The sequence below is a fragment of the Schistocerca nitens genome, chromosome 2 (assembly GCF_023898315.1).
Source record: "Schistocerca nitens isolate TAMUIC-IGC-003100 chromosome 2, iqSchNite1.1, whole genome shotgun sequence".
In the NCBI taxonomy this organism is placed as follows: domain Eukaryota; kingdom Metazoa; phylum Arthropoda; class Insecta; order Orthoptera; family Acrididae; genus Schistocerca; species Schistocerca nitens.
The window spans coordinates 258,326,606-258,353,394 of NC_064615.1; the positions used below are offsets into that span (position 1 = coordinate 258,326,606).

Consider the following 26,789-nt stretch of genomic DNA (forward strand, 5'->3'; position numbering starts at 1 on the left):
CTGCTTCATTTACTGCATTTTTATATTTTCTCCTTTCATCAATTAAATTCAATATCTCTTCTGTTACCCAAGAATTTCTATTAGCCCGCGTCTTTTTACCTACTTTATCCTCTGCTGCCTTCACTACTTCATCTCTCAGAGCTACCCATTCTTCTTCTATTGTATTTCTTTCCCCCATTCCTGTCAATTGTTCCCTTATGCTCTCCCTGAAACTCTGTATAACCTCTGGTTTAGTCAGTTTATCAAGGTCCCATCTCCTTAAATTCCCAGCTTTTTGCAGTTTCTTCAGTTTTAATCTACAGGTCATAACCAATAGATTGTGGTCGGAGTCCACATCTGCCCCTGGAAATGTCTTACAATTTAAAATCTGGTTCCTAAATCTCTGTCTTACCATTATATAATCTATGTGAAACCTTTTAGTATCGCCAGGGTTCTTCCATGTATACAACCTTCTTTCATGATTCTTGAACCAAGTGTTAGCTATGATTAAGTTATGCTCTGTGCAAAATTCTACCAGGCGGCTTCCTCTTTCATTTCTTAGCCCCAATCCATATTCACCTACTATGTTTCCTTCTCTCCCTTTTCCTACTGTCGAATTCCAGTCACCCATGGCTATTAAATTTTCGTCTCCCTTCACTACCTGAATAATTTCTTTTATCGCATCATACATTTCTTCAATTTCTTCGTCATCTGCAGAGCTAGTTGGCATATAAACTTGTATTACTGTAGTAGGCATGGGCTTCGTGTCTATCTTGGCCACTATAATACGTTCACTATGCTGTTTGTAGTAGCTTACCCGGATTCCTATTTTTTTATTCATTATTAAACCTACTCCTGCATTACCCCTATTTGGCTTTGTATTTATAACCCTGTATTCACCTGACCAGAAGTCTTGTTCCTCCTGCCACCGAACGTCACTAATTCCCACTATATCTAACTTTAACCTATCCATTTCCCTTTTTAAATTTTCTAACCTGCCTGCCCGATTAAGGGATCTGACATTCCACGCTCCGATCCGTAGAATGCCAGTTTTCTTTCTCCTGATAACGACGTCCTCTTGAGTAATCCCCGCCCGGAGATCCGAATGGGGGACTATTTTACCTCCGGAATATTTTACCCAAGAGGACGCCATCATCATTCAACCATACAGTAAACCTGCATGCCCTCGGGAAAAATTACGGCTGTAGTTTCCCCTTGCTTTCAGCCGTTCGCTGTACCACAACAGCAAGGCCGTTTTGGTTAATGTTACAAGGCCAGATCAGTCAATCATCCAGACTGTTGCCCCTGCAACTACTGAAGAGGCTGCTGCCCCTATTCAGGAACGACGCGTTTGTCTGGCTTCTCAACAGATACCTCTCCGTTGTGGTTGCACCTACGGTACGGCTATCTGTATCGTTGAGGCACGCAAACCTCCCCACCAACGGCAAGGTCCATGGTTCATGGGGGGTGTGGGGGGGGGGGGTGAAGGTAAGTTCTCGAAACTTCAACAAAAGCCCGTACCGAGCTACTGAGCGTCTCTCTTGCAGAGTCTTCCACTGGAGTTTATCTATCATCTCCGTATTGCTTTCGCGATTACTAAATGATCCTGTCTCTATCTCTTCTATCAACCCTATCTGGTACGGATCCCACACCGGTGGGCAGTATTCAAGCAGTGGGCGAACAAGTGTACTGTAACCTACTTCCTTTGTTTTCGGACTGCATTTCCTCAGTCCGGCATCTGCTTTACCGACGATCAACTTTATATGATCATTCCATTTTAAATCACTCCTAATGCCTACTCCCAGATAATTTATGGAATTAACTGCTTCCAGTTGCTGACCTGCTATATTGTAGCTAAATGATAAAGGCTCTTTCTTTCTATGTATTCGCAGCACATTACACTTGTCTACATTGAGATTCAATTGCCATTTCCTGCACCATGCGCCAATTCGTTGCAGATCGTCCTGCATTTCAGTACAATTTTCAGTTGTTACAACCTCTCGATGTACTACAACATCATCCGCAAATAGCCTCAGTGAGCTTCCGATGTTACCCACAAGGTAATTTATATATATTGTGAGTGGCAACGGTCCTACGACACTCCCCTGCGGCAAGAGATTACAAGTGCAACCAAGGAAGAAAGGCTGTCTGGATGCCTCCGTATAAGCCCTATCTTCTCTTAGCTTATCTTCGCATTCTTTATCGAAAATGTACGTTACTGGCAGTAAAAACGTTCAGAAGTCAGTCGCACGTTCCTATTTTCTAAATTGCCTCAGTAGTTTTTCCTGAAAAGTATGTCGTCTTCTCACCAGGGATTTCCATTTGAGTTGAAGAAGATCTCCATAATATTTGGTTGTTGACCAAACCTAGCGGTAACAAAGCTAGCAACTCGCCTCTGAACTGCTTCGATATCATCCTTTAATCTGACCTGGTGAGGATCCCAAAGACTCGAGTAGTTTTCAATAATGGGTCGCACTAGTGTTCTATACACTATCTCCATTATATATGAGCTACAGTTTCCGAGAATTCTCTCAAGAAAACGAAGCTGGGCATTTATCTTCCCAGCTGCCGATCTTACGTATTCCTTCTAATTCATATCGCTTTACAACTCACCTAGTATTTAAACGTCGTGACTGTATTTGGAAGTTACAGGATTGTTTTTCTCTGCTCATCTGCATTAACTTTCATTTTTCTACATTTAAGGCAAGCTGCGATTTATCTCACGAAATAGAAACTTTGTCCGTCATCTTGTATCTTCTGTAGTTGTTCAACGATGACACTTTCACAATACTGCAGCGTCGTCAGCAAACACACTCGTGCTGCTGCTCACCTTGCCCGTGAGATCCTTTACGTGTTCGGAGAACAAGAGCGGTCCTATAACCTTCCCTGAGGCACTGCTGACGATACCTTTGTTTCTGATGAACAACTATCGACCACGACAGCTTACTGGATTCTATGCTTGAAACGTTCTCAAGTGACTCACCTATCTGACAATATTCGTTCACAGGGCGCAGTGACGCACGGTGCAAAATGATTTTCCGGAAATCTGCGGGTATTGAATCTTCCCCTTGCTCTTCATCCACGGATTGCAGGATATCGTGCGAGAAAAGGGCAAGCTGAGGTCCGCACGAGTGAAGCCTTGTAAGTCCGCGATGATCTGTTGAAAGAAGTTTTTCTGTTCCAAGGAAATTTGTTACATTCGAGCTCAGGATATGCTCAAGAACTCTGCAGCAGACAGATGAAATCGTTACCGGTTTGTAACCTAGCTGATTCGTTCTCTTACCCTTCTTATACAAAAGGAGTCACCTGCGCTTTTTCCGGAGACTCGTGACTCTCCGATGGGCGATAGGTTCGCGATAAATACAGGCTAAGTACGGGGTCAATACGGTGCAGCACTCTCTGTACAGCCGAATTGGGATTACATCAGGAAATGGTGACTTATTTGTTTTCAGCTCTTTCAGTTGCTTCTCAAGCCCACAGAAGACTGTTTCCATGTCCTCGAAGCTAGCGTGTGTGAGACGGTCAGAACTACCGTATTTCTGCACGATCCTTCTGTGTGAGTGATTTCTTAAACGCCAAATTTAAAACTTCGGCTTTTATTTTGCCGTATTCTATGACCATGTGTAATTTGTCTGAAAGTGCCTGAACAGAAGTCATCAATCCGTTTAGCGATGTTATGCAGGACCAGAATTTTCTCGGATTCTCGGCAAAATCTTACTCCAACGAATGACAGTAGAACTTGTATGCTTCACGCAATGTTCTTTTTAAAACGAACGAATTTTTATTAAATTTTGTTTGTCGAAATATCTGCGATGTTTATAAGTAAGAGTGCAAGAATTTGTGTTTTTTAGCATTTTTCAGAATTTTGTTATTAAACTATGGAAGGTCTTTTTCGTCCATAATCCACTTATTCAGCACAGACTTCTCGAAAACGCAATTTAGAGTCAGTTTAAAATTTGCTCAGAATTCCTCTACGTCCATCATACTGGAATTAATGATGACCACTCTTTTTTTAAATAGGATGCTTATTTGCTCGTTCCAGCATAAAAATCTCATAGCCTACTCGATGGATTTATTAACTTTACTAATAGTCGTCGCTGTGATTATAACACTCTCATTAATACCTGTCTCTTAACCGACTCTGTAGATAAATTCAGGCCTGTTTGTGGCAACAAGATCCAAAATATTTTCATTGCGTGCGGTCTGTCGAATTAGCTGCTCGAAACAGTATTCGAATCAGAGATATTCAAAAGACTATCTCTCCGCACCACCTGCAGTAAATCCATATACGTCGCAGTCTATACTCGGTACGTTCAAGTCGCCTTCAATTGTGCTGAGGTGATAAAGGTCATGGTACAGCGATATGCACATATACGGATGGCGGTAGTGTTGCGTTTACAAGATATAAATCCGCAGTGCATTGGCGCATCTATCATTTGTACTCAGGTGATTCAATAAAAAGTTTTCCGACGTGATTATGCCCGTACGACGGGAACTAACAGACTGTGAACGTGGAATGGTAGTTGGAGCTGCACACATGGGACATTCCATTTCGGACATCGTTGGGGAATTCAATATGCCGAGATCCACAGAGTCAAAAGTGTGCCGAGAATACCAAATTTCAAGCATTACTTCTCAAAACGGACACGCAGTAGCCGAAGGCCCTCAGTGAACGACCGAGAATAACTGTGTTTGCGTTTAGTTGTCAATGCTAACAGACAAGCAACACTGTGAAATAACTGCAAAAATCGATTTGGGACGTACGACGAACACACCCGTTAAGACAGTGCGGTGAAATTTAGCCTTGATGGGCTATGGCAGCAGCCAATCAACCATATCAGTTGGACGCTAGGCATCTGGAAAACCGTGGCCTGTTCAGATTAGTTCCGGTTTCAGTTAGTAAGAGCTGATGGTATGGTGGAAGTGGAGCCGAGACCCTACGAAACCATGGACCCAAGTTGTCAAGAAGGCACTGTGCAGGCTGGTGGTAGCTTCATAATGGTGTGCGATGTGTTTGCGTGAAATGGACTGGTCTAATTGAATCGAACATTCACTGGAATTGACTATGTTCGGCCATTCAGGACTTCATGTTTCAAACAATGATGAATTTTTATGTGTGGCAACGCGCCATGTCACCGGGTCGCAACTATTCGCGATTGGTTTGAGTTGCATTCTGGACAATTCGAGGGTATGATTTGGTCACCCTGGTCGCCCGACATGAATCCCATCGAACATTTATGGGACACAATCGAGAGGTCAGTACGTGCAAAAACTTCCGCACCGGCAACACTTTCGCAATAATGGACGGCTATAAAGGCAGCTTGGTTCAATATATGTGCAGGGGACTTTCAACGACTTGTTGAGTCCGTGCCACGTCGAGCTGCTGCAGTACACCAGGCAAAAGGAAGTCCGACACTGTATTGGGAGATATCACATGACTTCTCCCCGCAGTTCAAATGGCTCTGAGCACTATGGGACTTAACTTCTGATGTCATCAGTCCCCTAGAACTTAGAACTACTTAAACCTAACTAACCTAAGGACATCCCACACATCCATGCCCGAGTAAGGATTCGAACCTGCGACCGTAGCAGCAGTGCGGTTCCGGACTGAAGCGCCTAGAACCGCTCGGCAACACCGGCCGGCTTCACCGCAGAGTAATTTTGCCTGATTTCATGCGTATACTTTTTGAATGTTTCTACAGTGTAGCGGAATCGGGTGGTTGATAAAAACATTCGATGTGTAACTTGAGATCACCTAGACTAGTTATTCGAGAGCACGTAACTTAACTGTTGGACTCAGTTTCGATCTCGATAGACACGATATTCTTGTCGAATGGACTGTACACTCCCACTCCTATGACGAATAACCTGTTTCTTCGATATGCATTTCATGCAGCGTTAAATTTCGGAGCTTTCTTCTTCGGGTTTCATCAAGTTCTCGGTACCGAGTACAATTTTAGCGCGGCACCTTTCCTGGAGGGCAACAAATTGAGGCACCTTGTAACAAATGCTTCGGTAATTTACTGTTAAAACTTGGACATTAGAAGTTGTTTTTTCTTTGCATGCGATCTGATTTCGCTCTCTGCCTATCGACTGGCAAGCGTTCATTGGTAACCAAATCACCGTTACGAAGGTGCAGAGGCATAGAGCTGAGCTCTGGAGTTGGTCAGGACACATGCTGGCAAACTGACGCCCAAAATATTTTTCAAATAAGCTAACGACCTGTAACAAAAAGTCCTATAGGAATAGATTTTTCTTCCTGGTATCTTCTTCGCTACAGAGCAAGATGATACAAAAATAAGACATTGAACTCTTATTCGGAGTGACGCTAACTAAAACCGCCGATACGCCATTCAGATTTTGTTTCTCCGTGGTGTGCCAACATAAAGGGAAATTGCCGGCATATTTCCTTTGAATAGCCATCCTTCCCCTTCCCAGTTTGTGTTTGGTCACTAATGACCCCGTCGTCGACGGGACATTAAAGTCTAATAATCTCCTGCCCTTCTTTGCTCTAGTTCGCCTGAAGGTAACAGAAATTTTAATTAGAAGGGTGTCTCTATTTTATTTTAACGAGTAGCGCCACGGCCAGTTTAGTGAGGAACGAGAGATTTGAAAAATGATGGTCGTTGTGTATTGATAAAAATTTTTATTACTCTTTGAACACGGCGTTTTTAGTTTGTATTGGTGCCTGCCTTGCCGTTAGATTCACCATCGAACTTAGTGGTCTATTGATAAAGCGCGTACTGGAGTCCCAAGAGTTACGGCATCGAATCCCGGTCGGACCACGGAAATTTTCAGTCTAGCCTTCACCTCTCGACAATGTGTGAAGTTATCAGGAACGACACGTGGTTGGCGTTCCGCGTTAGACTGTAGGTCCCATTTCGGAACACTGGGGTAGATTAGGGGCGTTCAAGTCACTGAAGCCGCATCCAATCTAAATACCAGCCAGACGAAACTGTTATTATTATTATTATTAGCTGGACAAGGTTCGTCAGTGACAAGACATTTTCTGGATCTGTTTGGGGAAACTTCAGAATACAGTACAGAAGTTGCGATGCTTCGAAATGAACTGGAACCAAGTTCGGTGCAGATACAAGACGCTGTACGAACATGTGGGTTCACGTGATATCGGCGACTACGAGCACGTTGAATGAAAAGAAAACGCGAAGTCCAAGGACCTAGTTTGTAACCAACAGTAAAAACACTTGTCTCTCTATGGATGATGGTAGTTACAGCTTATTGAGGCGAATGCCATGAACTTAATACAAGGGCTGTCTATCGCTTTTTGAGTGAAATTAGAAAATTAATCTCTGACCGCTTTGCATGACTCATGGTTCATGTATGCACCTTTTGTTATCAACAACGAACCTAAACGGCTGTCTTACGACGTCCGCCCCGAGCAGATGCAACGAACAAAAGCGAACAAAATGAGATTAAAAAAAAAAAAAAACGCCGCTACAGTCTGGAGCCGCGCGACCGCTACGGTCGCAGGTTCCAGTCCTGCCTCGGGCATGTCATTTTATGTCCTTAGGTTAGTTAGGTTTAAGTAGTTCAAAGTTCTAGGGGAGTGATGACCTCCGAAGTTAAGTCCCATAGTGCTCAGAGCCATTTGAACCATTTTTGTATTACCTTTAGAAATAACTTCATCAGCAAAAAATTCACTTTCTTCTAGGAACATTAGAGGATAGAAGACTGCACTTCCCTCTTTCTCTCTCTTTGTGTGTGTGTGTGTGTGTGTGTGTGTGTGTGTGTGTGCACGCGCGCGTGTGTTCAAAAAAATGTTCAAATGTGTGTGAAATCTTATGGGACTTAACTGCTAAGGTCATCAGTCCCTAAGCTTACACACTACTTAACCTAAATTATCCTAAGGACAAACACACACATACCCATGCCCGAGGGAGGACTCGAACCTCCGCCGAGACCAGCCGCACAGTCCATGACTGCAGCGCCCTAGACCACTCGGCTAATCCCGCGCGGCGCGCGCATGTGTCTGTGTGTCTTACATTTTTAGTGCCCCATAATCAGAAATTTGACAAAAATGATGGTTTGGTGGCTTCTACACATGCACATCAACTACCGCTTGAAAATGTCACAAGAGCCAGAACTGACCAGTGGTGGACAACAAACGGTAGTTACGGTCGAGGGAGAAAATGTTCTCGTTTCAGAAATTTAGTGCGACTATGATGTCTGAGAAGAAAGGGGAGTAAAATGATACGAAGGGGAGTAAATTGATACTTTTACCAAGCGAGACTGTCTGAACAGTTCCTTACCCTGTCTTCACAAAATTCGCCCACATCGTCGTAAGTCGCTCAAGAGTTTGGATTTCTGGATCACTTTCTTGAAAAAATGGAAAATCCAGCGCTGACAAGTAGAACAAGTAGATTAGCTCGTCATGATGAACAACACCTACGAAAGACGAAAACAAGTGACGTAATTATATTTATTCACGTCATAACTTATTGACTTGGAATACTTATATACTGTTACTGTTAAATGTCAACTTAAAACCTAATCTTATGTTATAGGGATTTTGTTTACTTTTATATGCCAGCCATATTATACAGTTTTATAAGTATCCAATTGTGTTAAAAGTCCATTGCTTTGGGCAACAAGTCAGGCTAAGCATTGCGACTAATAATTGCATCTGACAGAGATATTAATAACATTAATTAATGGCTCCCACAGATAATAACATTGTAAATCTGCAAAAATATGAACGATGAGATAAATCCACTTTGTGGGAAAAACGTACCGTAGGGCGTCGTAGTATTTGGGTAGTAAACGAAGCTGTACCTTCCCTGATAAGAAAATCTGTAAAAGTAAACTGGAAAATCACTAATTCCTGATATTATTTTAGCTGCGCGGTCTTCGCCGAAACATATGATGGAATCTGCATACAGCTGAAAGAAAACAGTTGTGTGTGAGTCGTAAATCTATTTTGCGTTCACTATTTATTTCATGAATGTCATACTTGTATTGAACATTACCTTTCCGAGGCCATCGAGTGAGTTATTAGTGATGGGTTGGTTGTTGAGGTAGAAGGCCTTCAACTCTCGGCTAATGTTGCGGGAGCGCTCCGTACCTCTTTCGTACATGAATGATATTGGAGCGACAGTCTCGAAGTTTCCATACATGTCGTTGGCCCACGTTGAATTTTCAACTACGGCTGAAAAGAATCAGCGACAGTCAGAACTGTTAACATGACTGCGGAAAGAAAGATCTGTACACGTATTAATACTTACAGAGAGCCTTCCACGAGAATTCGTCCTTTGTGTAGCCAGTCATCCACGGAACTTTCGTGAAGTTCCCGCTCAGTAGCTGTGGATACGGTTCTTGATCAAGATATCTCTCACTGCCGTCATTGAGATCAGGTTCAATGACAGGGTAGTAGATGAGTATGGGATCGTATCCCCATTCCTGTAACACTGCGTATTTAGATGGCTATACTGAACACGTTGTTCAGGTTTGAGGCTTTTTGTGCCTACATTGTACTATTGGAAATACTAGTTTAAAACTACTGTACTGCTGTAGATGTATCTGAGATACTAACCGCTAGTCCGTCGATGGAGTACGCGATTTCTTCCGCTGTCTTCTCGCGCATGCAGTCGGCTATCTGCTGCGAGGTTCCCGTCGGGCAGCCAACGAGTTCCGCGTGCTTTCTCGCCTTCACCACTGGATCTCTGTCAATGTCCCACATCGTGTCAATAGAAGCACTCATTGAAATTGCCCTCTGGAATAAACCTGGAACGAAAGCATATTTGCATCGTGAAAGGTAGCCTTAGATATCAGACATTCGGAGGAAGTTTACCAGCAGGTGCATCGCCACGCATCAGTAAGGGTGACCTTTTATTATACGTCAACTGTGCACTGATGGTCCTCTAAACCTCATTGTTCTGCGCTGTTTGGCTAAGAAAGATATTCATGTTGTACGTTTGCTTCTACATCCATTATAATAAGGTATTAACTGATGAGTTGTGCATTGTACGTTGTCGCCCACTGTGTCATCCAGTATATGTTTTTCTACCTTCTGTCTGTTGTGCTATGTTATGGTTAGACAGGAACCTAACAGCAGAGCTTAAATTGCTGCTAGTGAAAAGAGCGGCAATGATATTTGTTTTATTTAATAGAACACACCACCATTTGACTGTTTTAAGTACAACCTTGGTTTCGATCTTTTATGCCATTTTCAGGTGTCTGATTTTATGCCTTTAACATATATTGCAGAACACTTAACATGTTGTCAAGCTCAAAGTTGGCCATAAATTAAGAAAAATATTTGCTCCTAATTTATGGCCAACTTTGAGCTTGACATCATGTTAGTGTCCTGCATTATATGTTAAAGACATAAACTCACATACTGGAAAATGGCATAAACGGCTGAAACCTGAGTTGAATTTAAATAAACAATAAAACAGTGAAATGGCGATGTGTTCCATTAAAAATACTATATGACCGTTGCTCAGCAACATCAGAAACTGTTTTTTAATATTTGTGTTCTTGGTTGTCACAAATATTTAGTTGTCTTTTTTCTTCCAGTGTATGTCGCTATATCCAAGGCCCCACTGCCAGACTGGAGATGTTAGCTATTAGCTTACTGGGTCCACCTCTGTTGAGTTTGGCGGTCGCAACGAGTACCGTCTTTTTGACGTCACTTCCAAGTAAGCCGAGCGTGAAACTAGCTTCGCCCATAGTTCTGCGATACTGCTGCTCGTACTGCCATATGACTGTGGAATCGATGGGTCCAAGACGGCCTTACCCAACCTCATCCAGAGTATCAAAGGCCCACGAGACATGCGCCCGAGAGAACTGGTATATTGTTTTCTCGGTCGTGAACGAACGACCAACCACATTGATGAATTATGGCCGAAGTAGCATGGGACCTGTTATCGCGGGCCAGTTGCACTCGATGGCCAACCAGGTTCGGCCATTGTCGTTGTGAGAGGTGGTGCCTCAGTGCACTGAATAATTACGCACCGTGTACACCCCCAAGATCACCTACAAATTTAATCACGTTTTCTCCCTACTGTACTGTACAGGCACAATAAGTTAAATTTTGGTGTCAGGTATTCTTTATGATGCTGCAGTTTTATTGGCCAGTACAATACTAACGCAGTTTTCAACTGATTACTTTGGCCGAATAAAATATCTTACATTGAAAATCAATCGATGTAAACTTAATGGAAAAGCTTTCGGTCGTTTTACATCGTCAAGTACAATTGGCAGGATGTGTGTCGTAGGACGGAAGATTCCAGCATAGGGCAGTTACAACGTACATAAAAGATTGTAGAACATTTGTTAAGGCTTTTAGACTTACTCATAGCTTACGTCTTAAAACAAAGGAATCATGTTCTAAACTCAGACAGCCTTTTGTGTTCACTTAATGAAACTGAAACAGAGTAAGTTAGCATAACTGATCTGGCTCTTGTCATGCTTGCACATGAAATGTACACGCAGTTGCGAATATGGACAACTATCAGCTTTATAATGGAATGATGACAATGAAAAGTTGTGCCGAATCGGTACTCGAAGCCGGATTCCTCGCTCATCGCGAGCAGTCGCCTTGGCATTAGGCTATCTGAGCGCGACTCACTTCCGTAAGTCGTCAACTACGTGTATACAACCTGTACTCCTACTTCAATTACGTATATTCCCGCAGAAGACAGACATTTTACTTGAAAGTAGCTTGCCCGGTGTCGGCGGATAAATGTGATAGTGTAGTGCCTGAGCTGTTCAGAAGTTCGTTGCGATGTTGCTTCGGACATGTATGCACGTAATTCGGAATAGTACAGGCACTGCTCTGCAGCATCGTATCGGAGAAAGAATTAGTCACTCGCAGAAGACACCACGCTAATACCGTATAACACCGCCTCTATCCTTGATGACGAGGAACGAAGTCAACAAGTTTCTTCAGCTACGCCATATGCAAGTGTAGTCACTCATTGACGATCAGAATCCGTGGGGCTACCGAATTGTGGAGGCATTGTTGACTGCTACGTTTCACCCATTTTTCTCAATAGTCCCAGATTTAATCTGCTGCAGCCGTTTCCTTCTTCACCGACCCACTCTTAACTAGCCATAATTTAGAGGAGGCCATCGGAGAATGGGTGTGCATCAAACCAGGAAGGTGCATGGGCAGCCCCGTCAACAAGGCTGTTGCCATTGTGAAATATGGGAGTGTCTGCGGCATATTAACTATGTAGATGTTGGACAAACAACTGATGATGACTGAGAATATTGAAATAAATATCCTGTTCATGTTTACTGTAGCCTCAGTGAGCAAACACAGCACATGGTACGAAAATTACCCCAGAACATCACACAGCCAGCGACGGACTGATCTATACACCCCACATATTGCACGTTAAACCACTTAACTGGACCTTCAGGCCACTCGAATCAATGCATGACATGAAAAGAGGCAAATTATTCCCTCTTTGGAGAGCACTACATGCCTCCAGTCAGCGCGTCTCGAGTTTTGCGTTATATGGCCCACAGATCATGTGGCGCTTTATGTAACGGTCTCAACAATGGACCTTTGCGAAGTACCCGACTGCAAAGGTTTACTGCATGCAATTGGGAGGGACCTTCGTTTACTGACATCGCCACTTCCTGTCGGTTTTGAAACCGACACTCACTGACAAGGCATGACATTGCTTCTCCAGTCCATTACCGTTAGAAACCAGTTACGAACACTGTTCTTACACCGTCTGACATGGCTACGTTCGCTACTCCATTACTTTGTAAATACACTACTAGCCATTAAAATTGCTACACCAAAAAGAAATGCAGATGATAAACGGGTATTCATTGGACAAATATATTATACTAGAACTGACATGTGATTACATTTTCATGCAATTTCGGTGCATAGATCCTGAGAAATCAGTACCCAGAACAACCACCTCTGGCCGTAATAACGGCCTTGATACGCTTGGGCATTGAGTGAAACAGAGCTTGGATGGCGTGTACAGGCACAGCTGCCCATGCATGTTCAACATGATACCACAATTCATCAAGTGTAGTGACTGGCGTATTGTGACGTGCCAGTTCCGCGGCCACCATTGACCAGACGTTTTGAATTGGTGAGAGATCTGGAGAATTTGCTGGCCAGGACAGCAGTCGAACATTTTCTGTATCCAGAAAGGCCCGTACAGGACCTGCAACATGCGGTCGTGCATTATCCTGCTGAAATGTAGGGTTTCGCAGGGATCGAATGAAGGGTAGAGCCACGGGTCGTAACACATCTGAAATGTAACGTCCACTGTTCAAAATGCCATCAATGCGAACAAGAGGTTGTAACCTCCCCACAACAAATTCTAAAAATATATAACTATATTTATTAGTAATGGACCCACAGCTAAGTGTGAACTCCCACAGAAATTTTAAAAACAATATTTATTAGAAATGGTGCCACAGCTAAGTGTAAACTCCCCACAAGAATATTAATGGCAAAGACAATTAAATGAAAGCTCGCTATCTGACTCAAGTACAAGTTCCCATTAAATAATGAACGCTAATCCCATGATAATGAAACTGTAATGATAACCTAAACTCAATTCAACCGAAAAGTCGGTGTTTGCCCTGTGCGAAACGAGAATAAATTTCTTACCTTAGTGAAACTGCATGTCAAAATTCTGCTCTTATTGTTCTCTGGCGCTTGCATGAAAAGCATTGGAAGTACCTTTTAAAAATCTTTGTTAAAAGGAAATGGAAGGAAATTTGAATGATTGTCTCTAAAATTGCTTTTAAATCAAAATTATTATTGGGGGCGATTTTTGAAAGTTAAATTACAATGACTGTTCGTTACATTATCTGATGAGCGCAAAGCTGCATGATTATTTATTTAAATAAATTATACCTCGTCCTGAATCTCGACCATTGCGATGCCGACGCCCGCCGACTGCTCTCCGCTACTGCTAGCAACCGACTCCAAGCACTACAGAGGACTGACTACTGCAGACTGGCTGACTGCTCGCTACTGCGAGTCGAGCGCAACTGCTCTGGTCAGAGATTCTACAATGTCTCAGCATCGCTGCCGCACAACATACGTGTTTCATAACCCTCCACTGGGGGGGCAAAAATTTGGCAGCGATGGTGAGTCATTTGGACTTGCCATCGTAACAAATTTTTCCTTTAATTAATTAACATTTACAAAATATTTAGATGTATCACATGAATTAAATGTTGTGCGCATGCACCAATTACAAAACATTACAGATATGACAAAATATAAGTACAAAACAAATCAGGAAAAATGTATATACAAATTATTTGACAGATAACAAAGTGTACACACACTGAAAAATTCTTTAGCAGTTTCATAACAGGCAAAAAAAAAATCATGTTGACAAGTGTCATGAGTGCACATGCACTGCAGTGGAGAACATATCAGTAAAAGACGAAATGTATATACAAGAGTAACAAATGACATAAATCATAAAAGGTATACAGAATGAACACAAATCATATCGAAAATTGAGAAGAGTGCACAGGCACTGTAGTTCAGTTGAAAATATATTCACATAAGTGCACATGCACTGAAAACTTTTGAACATTTTTATAACAAATAAACGCAAGAGTAGAAAAAATCATCAAATCACAAAAAGTATATACAATATAGATGACAAGAGTGCACACATACTGCACTTCAAAACAAATCGAAAATGTCTTTAGTATTTTGACAACAAATGGCAAAAATCATGTCGACAAGTGACACAAGTGTACTCGCACTAGAGTTCAACAAATCGAGAAAAAAAATGTATAGGCCATGAACATAAATGGTGTTAGTAAAAAAATGACTTTCACTATTAGGATAGGAAAGGAAGGATTGCATCATGGTTGTAGCACTTTAGTTTGCACATAGCTGCACTGAAAGTCCATATCTTTCCACAGAATCACAACTAAGTGATACAATCTGCAGTTCCGTTCCCAGAAGTATTTATCAGCTTATCAAGACAGTGAAACGTCGTAGTAGTATTCCATACTATCATTTGGCAGTATACCAGGTACACCAAACAGTGCGACCAGAATAACGTCTTCATCGGTTACGGTGGTGGACAGCATGTCGTGTCAACACCACGCTCTTAAGAGGCGGCACACAGTGCTCCATAACAAAGTCTTGATTAGTGATTACATAAGTAGTTTCTTCGCCTACAGTGGTGGACAGCATGTCGTGTCAACACCACGCTTTTAAGAGGCGGCACACCAACGTAGAATTAGTGCAAAAACCAAATATAGTGCTCCATGATAATGAGGATGGACAAGACAAATGGATGTTACAATAATTTCAGGTAGTTAGGTCAGAAGGTGAAGGACATTAACTAACACACAAGTCTTGATTAGTGATTACATAAGTAGTTTGCGGTATCCATACTCTAGTCATTGAACATTTCTGTACCATGAATGTAGTATTACAGAAAAATGTTCATTAATTAATTTACAGACAAGAGTGGCAATCAATGGCCATCAAGTATTGAGTATTACAAAACATTTTTCCTCATTCAAATGACATATTTACAAATAATTATTGGCACTCAGTGGCCTAGCAACTTTCGATTAGTACAAAATATTTATCATCATTCAGTATTAATATGGGAAGTCATCATTGAAAACACTAACAAAACGTTAAGTTACATTAATTATTGGCACTCAGTGGCCAGCAAGTATTGAATAGTATAAAACATTATTCATCATTCAGTATTCTTCATATCATTAAGAAATCATTATTAAAAATCAGTTAATTACAGTCATAGCCTTAATAATCATGGGCATAATAAGTAATTACATTAATTATGGGCACTCAGTGGCCAGCAAGTATTGAATAGTATAAAACATTATTCATCATTCAGTATTCTTCATATCATTAAGAAATCATTATTAGAAAAATCAGTTAATTACAGTCATAGCATTAATAAGCATGGGCATTATAAGTTACATTAATTATGGGCACTCAGTGGCCAGCAAGTACTGAATAGTACAAAACATTAGTAGCATTAATAAGCATGGGCATAATAAGTACTCTCATTACAATAGATAGTGGCAATTATGTTTAGGTATCATTAAGAAGTCATTATTCAAGTGACATACTATTCAGAGCTGATCAGTGTTATTCAGAATTATCATAAACTAGTGACATTATCTGGGACTGTTAATACATTTTGTTTTTTCTGCTAGCAATGCATTGCTTTGGGTAATTATAAGGGAAAGCAAGAAGAAATAAGAGAAAAAAATTGCTTCTAGGTTGTTCCTATAAATGAAAAGATTGTGTAACGTCATTCGTCATGAGTCAGCTGTAGCAAGGTTATCACATTCATAAATGATAGACACAAGTGGGTAAGAAAAATGCAAGTACTAGAACAGGTATAATAAGTAACAAGTTTAGTAAGTATCATAAAAAGCTTCTCCTGAAAGAAAAATACAAAATGGATTATTGAGCTGAAAGAAGAAACGCAGACTATGCTGAAAAGTAGTGAACTTCGAATTAACAGGTAGTGAAATGTGTATAAAAATGTGTTCCATAGCTGTCCTTTCCAAAACCTTCAGTCATCCTACTACGCAATATAACACCTGCTGTCAAAGTAAACTGCAACAAATACTTAAATAACTACATAGCATAAATACATAACTTCAACATTATCCTCATCTGTAAAGAAAAACTTCATTATTCATATCATCATAACTCCATCATTATCATCACCTGTAAACAAAAACTTCATTATTCATAGTACCATATTCTTCATCATTGTTCATTATCAGCATTCATTATCATTTGCAAAAATCATTTCATTATTCATCACACAACTATTCCTAATCCCTAGCATATTTCATCACTTAAAACTAAAATGTGTAGTTCTGTCTGACAGCTTGCATCAATCGCTTTGTATTCTGAAAGAAAAAATTAGTTAAGACTGCTATTCTGCGATGTGTATAATATATTCTGGTTAATGCTTGTTAATTCTGATCCATTTACTCGTCCTCATTAGCTTATTGCATCTTCTTTCGTTTATTCCATAGGTGAAATTCCCACTTCTGTTTAATTCATTTCCTGTACGCATCATTTATTTCTGAAATTGATGAACAAAGATTAATGTCTTGCATTTAAATCATATACCCATTAAATAGTGACTGGTTAATGGTGACTCAATTAAGCATACAACATAACATGACAGAAAACGTAATATCTCAAAACACAGACAGTGTTTAAAGGCAAAAAGTGTACAGAGAATATCGTAATGCAGCAGCAAAAAAGGAAAATGTAAAACAGTCATGATGTTGAGATATCACAAGGCAAAATGTCAAAGTCAAATGGTGTGTGTTATACCTTAACTAGTTCACAGTGCATACAAACAAAACATGAAAACAATCGTACATACATAAGAAAGACAAAATGTGACATTCGTTGTGTTCAGCTTATATGTAGTGTAGTTAATAGATGCGATAATTAAAGACTTCAATGGAGAGAGAATTTGATAAAATTAATGCGTCATTATAGAGAATTGCATAATTATTCATAAAATACGTAAGTTCATCTGAAAAAATGCACGGTCTAGTGTGTAACGACAAGAAGAGCGACCTGCTAACCTTACCTTGCCGGGCACTTGCCAAGAAAAAATACGATAATCATCAATAGGTAGTCACATAAATGTAATTGCATAAGTGGTCACAAAATGTGTAAGTTCATCTGGAAAATATGCACGGTCTGATGTGTAACGACAAGAAAAGCGACCTGCTAACCTTACCTTGCCGGGCACTTGCCAAGAAAAAATACGATAATCATCAATAATTAGTAATGTCAATATAATTGCATAAGTGGTCATAAAATGTGTAAGTTCATCTGAAAAAATGTGCACGGTCTGATGTGTAACGACAAGAAAAGCGACCTGCTAACCTTACCTTGCCGGGCACTTGCCAAGAAAAAATACGATAATCATCAATAAGTAGTCACATAAATGTAATTGCATAAGTGGTCACAAAATGTGTAAGTTCATCTGGAAAATATGCACGGTCTGATGTGTAACGACAAGAAGAGCGACCTACTAACCTTACCTTGCCGGGCACTTGCCAAGAAAAAAATACGATAATCATCAGTAATTAGTCATGTGAATATAATTGCATAAGTGGTCATAAAATGTGTAAACGGCCTCATAGCATGTTACATCGTAAAGTGGTTTCATTCGATAAAGGGTTTAATGTTTGACACATGATGGTTGCCTTTCGATTTTCTGGTTCTCAGAGTTTCGACGTGTACAACATTGGGGTGAGGAATGCTGCGAATCCGATATGGACCTGCGTATAGAAGTTCAAATTTACTGCACTTACCTTTTAATTTGCTGGATAAATAGTGTGTACGTACTAATATCTTCTGTCCAACGTGAAAATCTCGGTGTCTACAAACCTGTTTTTGCTGTCTTCTCCGGCGCTCTGCGGCACGTTTGATGTTGTTCAGCGCAATATCAATTATTTCGTGGTGTCGTAATCGACGAGATGTAGGAAATGTTACTAATTCTTTGATTTTGTTTGGTGGTTCAACGTTCTTCAGTATAACAGACGGAGGTAGCATAGTGGATTCATTTGGAATGGAATTAATTACATCTTGGAATGAGTGTATGTGTGTGTCCCAATTAACATGTCTTTTGTGGCAGTATATTCTACACAGTTTGCCAATTTCTTTCATTAGTCGTTCACAAGGGTTCGAAGAGGCGTGGTACTTGGATATATAAATCGGAGAAATGTTTCTAGCTCGTAACATGCGTGTCCATATGACAGAACGAAATTGTGATCCATTGTCAGAAATTACTTTCATCACATGTCCTACATGAAATAAGAAATGCTTTACAAATGCTTTCGAAACAGTTTTAGCAGTAGCTTTGCGTAACGGAGTGAAGGTAACAAATTTTGAAGTGAGTTCAACAGCGACAAAGATGTAGCAAAAACCTCTATTAGTTCTCGGAATTGGACCAAAAATGTCTACTGCGGCCATATGTCTTAATTTAACAGGTACAATGGGGTATAATGGAGGAATGTGTGAAGTGGTGTCAGACTTAGCTTTCTGGCAAATTTTACATGACGCTAAAACTCGTCGTATACGTTTTTCCATGCTGGCAAAATAACAGTTCTGTCCCAGTATCAGAAAACATTTTCTTGCTCCATAATGTGCGTAGCTTAAATGAGTGTACCAGATTAATTTGTTAACCAGTTCGTCAGGAATGCATAATAACCAATTGTTACTGTCTGGATGAGAGCGGCGAAACAGAATGTCATTGCGTACAGTGTAGTGGTTTCTAATCGTAACATTATTCTTATCTTGCCAAAGGTGTTTAATTTCTTTCCACACATTGTCTTTGCTTTGCTCTCGTGCTATGTCCTGTAATGATGATGAAATAAAATTTTCAAATGCAACTTGTTGAATGTACATGACGCTGAAATTTGCTTTGCAGAAGTTGGTTGCTACGTCTTGCTGATTGTTGCTGAGAGAACGAGAAAGTGCGTCTGCTATAACATTTTGTGTACCGGGAATGTGAACAATCGTAAAATTAAATTCTTGTAAATACAGTTTCCATCTGCTTAATCTGTCGTGAGTAAATTTAGCTGAAAGTAAAAATTGTATAGCTCTGTGATCTGTGTAAACGGTGGTATGTCTGCCATAAAGAAAGTGCCGAAATCTCGTAAAAGCCCATACAACACATAATGTTTCTAGTTCAGTAACGGAATAATTTCGTTCAGCAGGTGACAAAATGCGGCTTGCAAATGCGATGTTTTTAATTACTATTGACCCATCTTCTTCAATTTCCTGAAAAATATGTACGCCTAAAGCTGTGTTGGAACTGTCGGTGCCAATAGAAAAATTCCTGGTAAGATCTGTGTGCGATAAAAGTGGTGTATTCAGCAAAGCATATTTCAAATAACATTCTCGTGAACAAAATTCTGCGTGTCAATAAGTATTGCTTACGTTACTGGAATAGACTACCTGTACTGTGTCTCGTCAAATTCTGTCATACGTGCTGTTATTTACGGGACGATGCTGTGGTATTTTGACCATTTGAACTGCTCTGTTATTTCTTACTGACGTGTTACGCTATAGATGATACCTATTGTCTGTTTCATTCGTGATAATATGTTGTTGCTGATGTTCTTGCTGCTGAAAAGATCGATTGTAATTAAATGTACGCTGAAAATTGAGCTCATTATTTTTACGTTTGTCATGATAGTCACTTCTATACGGTGCATTTGCGATAGGAATTGAAATAGTGTGTTTCTATACGTAGTTGTTTCTTTGCTGCCGTGAGTTACAATTTGTTGTAGCTGGGACTATACGTGCACGCGGCGAAACATTAAAGCTTGTACATTACATTGTTGGTTACGTATGCTAAGCGACTGACTTTCATGCTGTTACGGTGAAAAACGTCTATTGTTACCAAAAATGTGGTTGCTGTTACTGCTAATTTTACATATACTGATGATTACTATTTTATCTGTTATTAAAATTACGTTGTTAGTTGTCATTACGGGAGTGCCTACTGAAAATTGTCACATTCGGTAAAATTGTCATATCCGGTGTTCAGTACATATTCTTAATTCTAGGTAGAGCAAAAGTTAAAGAGCTGTTTTGATAGATATAAAGGATAGTAGAAGAGAAGGCAGCAGTGCAGAAAACTAAAGATGAAAACAGCACTACTACAGCTCGGGGCCCTATGCTCGCTACGGCACATATTCATTAAAGCGTAATGAATCCCCTGAGGTCAATTACGCACTGCAAATACATTTTAGTTTTTGCGTTGCAGGCAATGGTGGTAAAATTTCAAACACAAATTGCTGTATTCTTGCTAATTCCAATTTCTGCATTATAGGCAATACTGATGAAAGTACAATAGCAAATTGTCGTAACAGGTTCAAAGCTCGTTTCTGCATTACAGGTAATAGCGGTGAAAATACAAACATAAATTGTCTTATACAGTGCAAATCGTGTATCTGTGCTCTGTCATTATTATGTTCCTTAGATTTTTTTACAAATACAAATTGCTCGTAATGTACGTTCTCGTCACTGAATTTAAGAAAACGTTCAGGTTTGTGCGAGAATTTGTTTGTCTGTGTCACTTCGTACTTCAACTTGCGTAGCTTTTCAGGTTTTAAGTCGCGTAGCTTTTCGGATTTTAAGTCGCGTAGTCTCTGTAAATTGCTCACATTATACGCGCTGCGTGACTCTGACAAATGCTCGCAATGTGGCGGATCCTGTAACCTATTGGTGACGGCAATAGTTTTCAATTCTGTTACTTTAATACTCTCGTCATTTTGGTTGTTATGTGGTTCACTTTTACTATCGACTTCCGTATTCAGAGTGTGTTTAACTTCCAGTGACTCTAAATTAAACTCGTCGCGTATCTGTACTGCGTTTTTAGGGCATTGTTCAGTGACTGCATTAATTTCGTGGATCTGTGTTGCGTATGCTGAACATTGTTCAGTAACTGCATTAATTTCGACTTTCTGTGATTCTGTTGTACCTACACGTGCACTACTTAATTCTTGTGCAACAGTGCCAACTTCATTATTACTGTTACTAGCACAAGCTTTAGTATTCACACGTAATGGTTCTTTAATGTCCTGACATTGCACGGTAACAGCTGTACTCTGTTCACTAACTTGTTTGTTCCGTTCGTTAAGGTTGTCTTGTTTTTCGTTCGCCAGATTGAAACTTTCATTAATTGTTTCGCTAAGTTGTTTGAAATGGTTATCGAAACTTTCATTAAGTCTGTCGTACGTTTCATTCGTCTGTTTGAAACTTTCATTAAGTTTGTCGTATGTTTCACTCGTCTTTTTGAAACTTTCATTAAGTTGATTAAACATTTGTTGCAAGAATGCTATATGTTCAGCAGTAAGACAAGTGGTTGAAACGCACTGACTGTTAGTGAACGCAGGATTATCATCCTTACACTGCGTGTCACTGGTACTATTGATGAAGTCATTTAATTCGGTTGTTTCGTTCATAATACCTCGCGATACACTATTCACAGTCTTTCGCGGCATTTTCACAATAGTTACAATAAATCACAAAACAAATAAACACAATGCAAAATCAACACACAAATACAACAGAGCAACGAATTGCCGATGATCTAAGGAAAGAAAGTCACAAATTAGTAAAAGCGTTACGCCAAATCCTAATTATATCTAAGAAATAAGAGCAGATATCTGACTGTTTTTCAAAAGATTCTCTACGAAATACGATCCTGGACTGGGTGTCGCCAAGTGTAACCTCCCCACAACAAATTCTAAAAATATATAACTATATTTATTAGTAATGGACCCACAGCTAAGTGTGAACTCCCACAGAAATTTTAAAAACAATATTTATTAGAAATGGTGCCACAGCTAAGTGTAAACTCCCCACAAGAATATTAATGGCAAAGACAATTAAATGAAAGCTCGCTATCTGACTCAAGTACAAGTTCCCATTAAATAATGAACGCTAATCCCATGATAATGAAACTGTAATGATAACCTAAACTCAATTCAACCGAAAAGTCGGTGTTTGCCCTGTGCGAAACGAGAATAAATTTCTTACCTTAGTGAAACTGCATGTCAAAATTCTGCTCTTATTGTTCTCTGGCGCTTGCATGAAAAGCATTGGAAGTACCTTTTAAAAATCTTTGTTAAAAGGAAATGGAAGGAAATTTGAATGATTGTCTCTAAAATTGCTTTTAAATCAAAATTATTATTGGGGGCGATTTTTGAAAGTTAAATTACAATGACTGTTCGTTACATTATCTGATGAGCGCAAAGCTGCATGATTATTTATTTAAATAAATTATACCTCGTCCTGAATCTCGACCATTGCGATGCCGACGCCCGCCGACTGCTCTCCGCTACTGCTAGCAACCGACTCCAAGCACTACAGAGGACTGACTACTGCAGACTGGCTGACTGCTCGCTACTGCGAGTCGAGCGCAACTGCTCTGGTCAGAGATTCTACAATGTCTCAGCATCGCTGCCGCACAACATACGTGTTTCAAGGTGACCGAGACGTGTAACCAATGGCACCCCATACAATCACGCCGGGTGATACGCCAGTATGGCGATGACGAATACACGCTTCCAATGTGCGTTCACCGCGATGTCGCCAAACACGGATGCGACCATCATGATGCTGTAAACAGAAACTGGATTCATCCGAAAAAAAATGACGTTTTGCCATTCCTGCACTCAGGTTCGTCATTGAGTACACTATCGCAGGCGCTCCTGTCTGTGATGCAGCGTCAAGGGTAACAGCAGCCATGGTCTCCGAGCTGATAGTCCATGCTGCTGCAAACATCGTCGAACTGTTCGTGCAGATGGTCGTTGTCTTTCAAACGTCCCCATCTGTTGACTCAGGGATCGACACGTGGCTGCACAATCCGTTACGGCCATGCGAATAAGATGCCTGTCATCTCGACTGCTAGTGATACGAGGCCGTTGGGATCCAGCACGGCGTTCCGTATTACCTTCCTGAACCCATCGATTCCATATTCTGCTAACGGTCATTGGATTTCGACCAACGCGAGCAGCAATGTCGCGATACGATAAACCGCAATCGCGGTAGGCTACAATCCGACCTTTACTAAAGTCGGAAACTAGATGGTACGCATTTCTCCTCCTTACACGAGGCATCACTACAACGTTACACTAGGCAACGCCGGTCAACTGCTGTTTGTGTATGAGAAATCAGTTGGAAACTTTCCTCATGTCAGCACGTTGTAGGTGTCGCCACCGGCGCCAGCCTTGTGTGAATGCTCTGAAAAGCTAATCATTTGCATATCACAGCATCTTCTTCGTGTCGGTTAAATGTCGCGTCTGTAGCACATCTTCGTGGTGTCGCAATTTTAATGGCCAGTAGTGTAGGATGGACAATCGCCATTCATACACCACCAAATCATTCACGTTGTGGTTATGGATGAATCCAGACACGATAGTCTCCTTTCTGCCATTATGTTGTGTCTCCATGTCGAGCCACTTTAATGCTGTGATGGCATACAACCGATTGGGAGAGTCTGGATTTGCATCAGCGGTGGACGGTCACGTGGCAGCCTAGTAGCTGTTCTACACTACCCCCAGAGCACCAAAGAGACCAGTGTGTTGTTCAAACCGAGTCACTAATATACTGACGGAAAAAAGTCTCAACACCACGAAGGAGTTTGCGAAAATTGGTAGGCGTATTTCTACAACTGAAAGATTATGTCCATTTAGATTTTGCACCAGTCTCATAGCAGTGTCGCTAATAGCGCCACTGTGAGGATGCAAATCAGTTTTGTTTTAAGTACGCGCTGTAACGGTTGCGAGACTTCGTTACCTTCCGGATTGGACGGGAGGTCGTGTAATAGGGCAACCAAAATCTGGATATTTCTTCCACGATATTGCAAAAAAAAAAAACTTGGGAGGAATATTGCCACTGTAGATGATTACTGGCAGTGGTGACCACTCACAAGAAGATCGAGCTCCAGACGCCCACGTGGCCCTACAGAGAGGGAAGACCATCTTGTTTGACTTATGGTTCTGACGCTTCGTACTGCATCCACAGCAGCAATTTCAGCAGCAGTTGGTATCATAGTGACACAACGAACTGTTACAAATCGCTTACTTCAAGGATAGCTCCGAGCCAGACGCTCTGTTGCATGTATTCCACTGACCTCAAACCACCGCCAGTTGGGACTTCAGTGGTGTCAAGCGAAAACTTACTAGAAGGCAAGGTGGAGGTCTGTTGTGTTTTCAGATTGAAGCTGGTTCTACCTCGCTGCCAGTTGTGAGCGTGTGTTGGTTAGGAGGAGGCACGTTGATGGTCTGCAACCAACCTGTCTGGGTACTGAACACACTGGACCTACACCTGGAGTTATGGTCTGGGCCGCGATTTCGTATGGCAGCAGGAGCACTCTCGCGGTTATGACTGCAAACGTCTACGTCAGTCTGGTGATTCGACCTGATGTGCTGACATTCATGAACAGCAGTGGGTGTTTTCCAACAGGATAACGGTTGCCCACAGACCGCTGTCGTAACCCAACATGCTCTACAGGGTGTCTACATGTCACCTTGACCTTCTCGATTTGTCTCCACTCGAGGAAATATGGGACTTCATCAGACGACAACTCCAGTCTCATCCACAAACAGTGTTAACAGTCCCTGTAAGCAGCGACCAAGTACAACAGGCAAGGAACTCTAGCCCACAAACTGGCATCCGGCAGCTGTAAAACAGAATAGACTCACGTCTATTTGCTTGAATGTAACATTCTGGCTGTTACACGAGTTATTCAAACACTGTTATCTTGCAATGTTAATCACTTAAATATGTTCCCTGGGCAGGTGTATTCCCAAAAATTCCTGACTCTACATTAATTTAGGTTTGGTGTTGCGATTCTTTTCAGTTAGTGTATTTTGTCCGGTGAGCTAATGTATCACTTGAAAAGTAACGTAAATCAAGAAGTGGTAGATGAAGGTTTACTGAGTGTTATGAAACATGCTACATGAACTTACCCCTCGTCATTGGGGACAACATGTGGAAAAACACGCTGGCTCCTCCGACGCTGTATCCAGCAATCGTCACGCTAGATGGGTTGCCACCGAACGCATCGATGTTTTCATTTACCCAGCGGAGAGCAGCAACCTGGTCCTTCATCGCGTAGTTGCCTTTCAGCACGCCATCGCCCGTACTCATAAGACCTAAGGACATATTACTTATATTAAATAAGAAATGGCTAGAATGTCGCCAGCACTATTTCCAGTATCACTATTCGTAATCATGCCATGTATGGCCAGAAAATGAAAATAAATACGAACGAGATTAAGAGAATGGTAAGCGATAAGCCAAACAGACAAGTAAGGGCAAATATTAAGATAGGAATTAAGACGCTAATGCGTATGAATGAATCTTGGTATTTGACATGTAGAGTAACAAATGACAACCGAAGAACAATGGATATTAAAATAAGACTGCAGTAACTAAATAACAATTTAAAAATAAGAGTAATTTATTAACGAACAACCCCTTTATGCAGAAACATGAAAAAAAAATTCATCAAGGTATTTATATGAAGTACTCTAAGCTATGGTTGTGAAGGGTTGACTCTGGGGAAACAAGAAAAAAAATCAGAAGTTGTAGAAACTTTGACGTGGAGAAAAGCCACAAAATATCCAGAACTGATAGAGAACCTAATGAACAGCTAATAAGAGAAATTAAAAAGAAAATCAATTAACATGAAACAAAGAAGAAAATATAAATTAAGTGAATACCTAATTCATCATGACAGCTTCATAGAAAACACTTTGGAAAAAAAGATCCTGGAAAAAGAAAATCAGGAGGCAGGCCCAGAACAGCTACATTACTAAGTGTTATCGGTGGAATGAACTGCAGCAACTACAAACGTCAATAAGCGTTTTGCATAAACACTTTATTTCGAAATTCATGGCACAGAAAACCAAAACTGGCTCTGAGGCATGCATATATATCCATTTGTAGTGTGTAATTTAAAAAAATCATTTGTGTAACGACAAAATCGTCTGTTTTCTATGGGGTTTTTTGACAGCACTTCTGAGCAGCATCAATACATGGGGGAACGTCCCATTGTTCGGATGCAGGTTTGAATGTATCATGGCATACCATCGATGAGTTCATCAAACCATCCCTGGTCCAAATTTTCCCGCTGTCCAAGGCGATTCTGCATAAGTCACGTAAAGTATGTGGTCGTTACCAACTTCAAAAAACAGCTCGCGTCAATAGATGCCACACATATTCCACCGGGTTCATGCGCAGGGAATGCTCAATCACATCAGTCTAGCATGCTGAAGGAAAC

General features: G+C 40.8%; 1 protein-coding gene across 1 annotated transcript in view; it reads right to left on the reverse strand.

The window, feature by feature from the left end:
• The window catches only part of LOC126234344 (esterase E4-like), a 60,638-nt gene that overhangs the window by 8,231 nt on the left and 25,618 nt on the right, over positions 1-26,789 (reverse strand). The window contains exons 4-9 of the mRNA XM_049943030.1: positions 25,474-25,659; positions 9,530-9,720; positions 9,222-9,396; positions 8,967-9,145; positions 8,732-8,879; positions 8,250-8,385 (exon numbers count right to left, since the gene is read on the reverse strand). Coding sequence (XP_049798987.1) covers positions 8,250-8,385; positions 8,732-8,879; positions 8,967-9,145; positions 9,222-9,396; positions 9,530-9,720; positions 25,474-25,659 — 1,015 coding nt within the window. The remainder of the gene's footprint in view (positions 1-8,249; positions 8,386-8,731; positions 8,880-8,966; positions 9,146-9,221; positions 9,397-9,529; positions 9,721-25,473; positions 25,660-26,789) is intronic.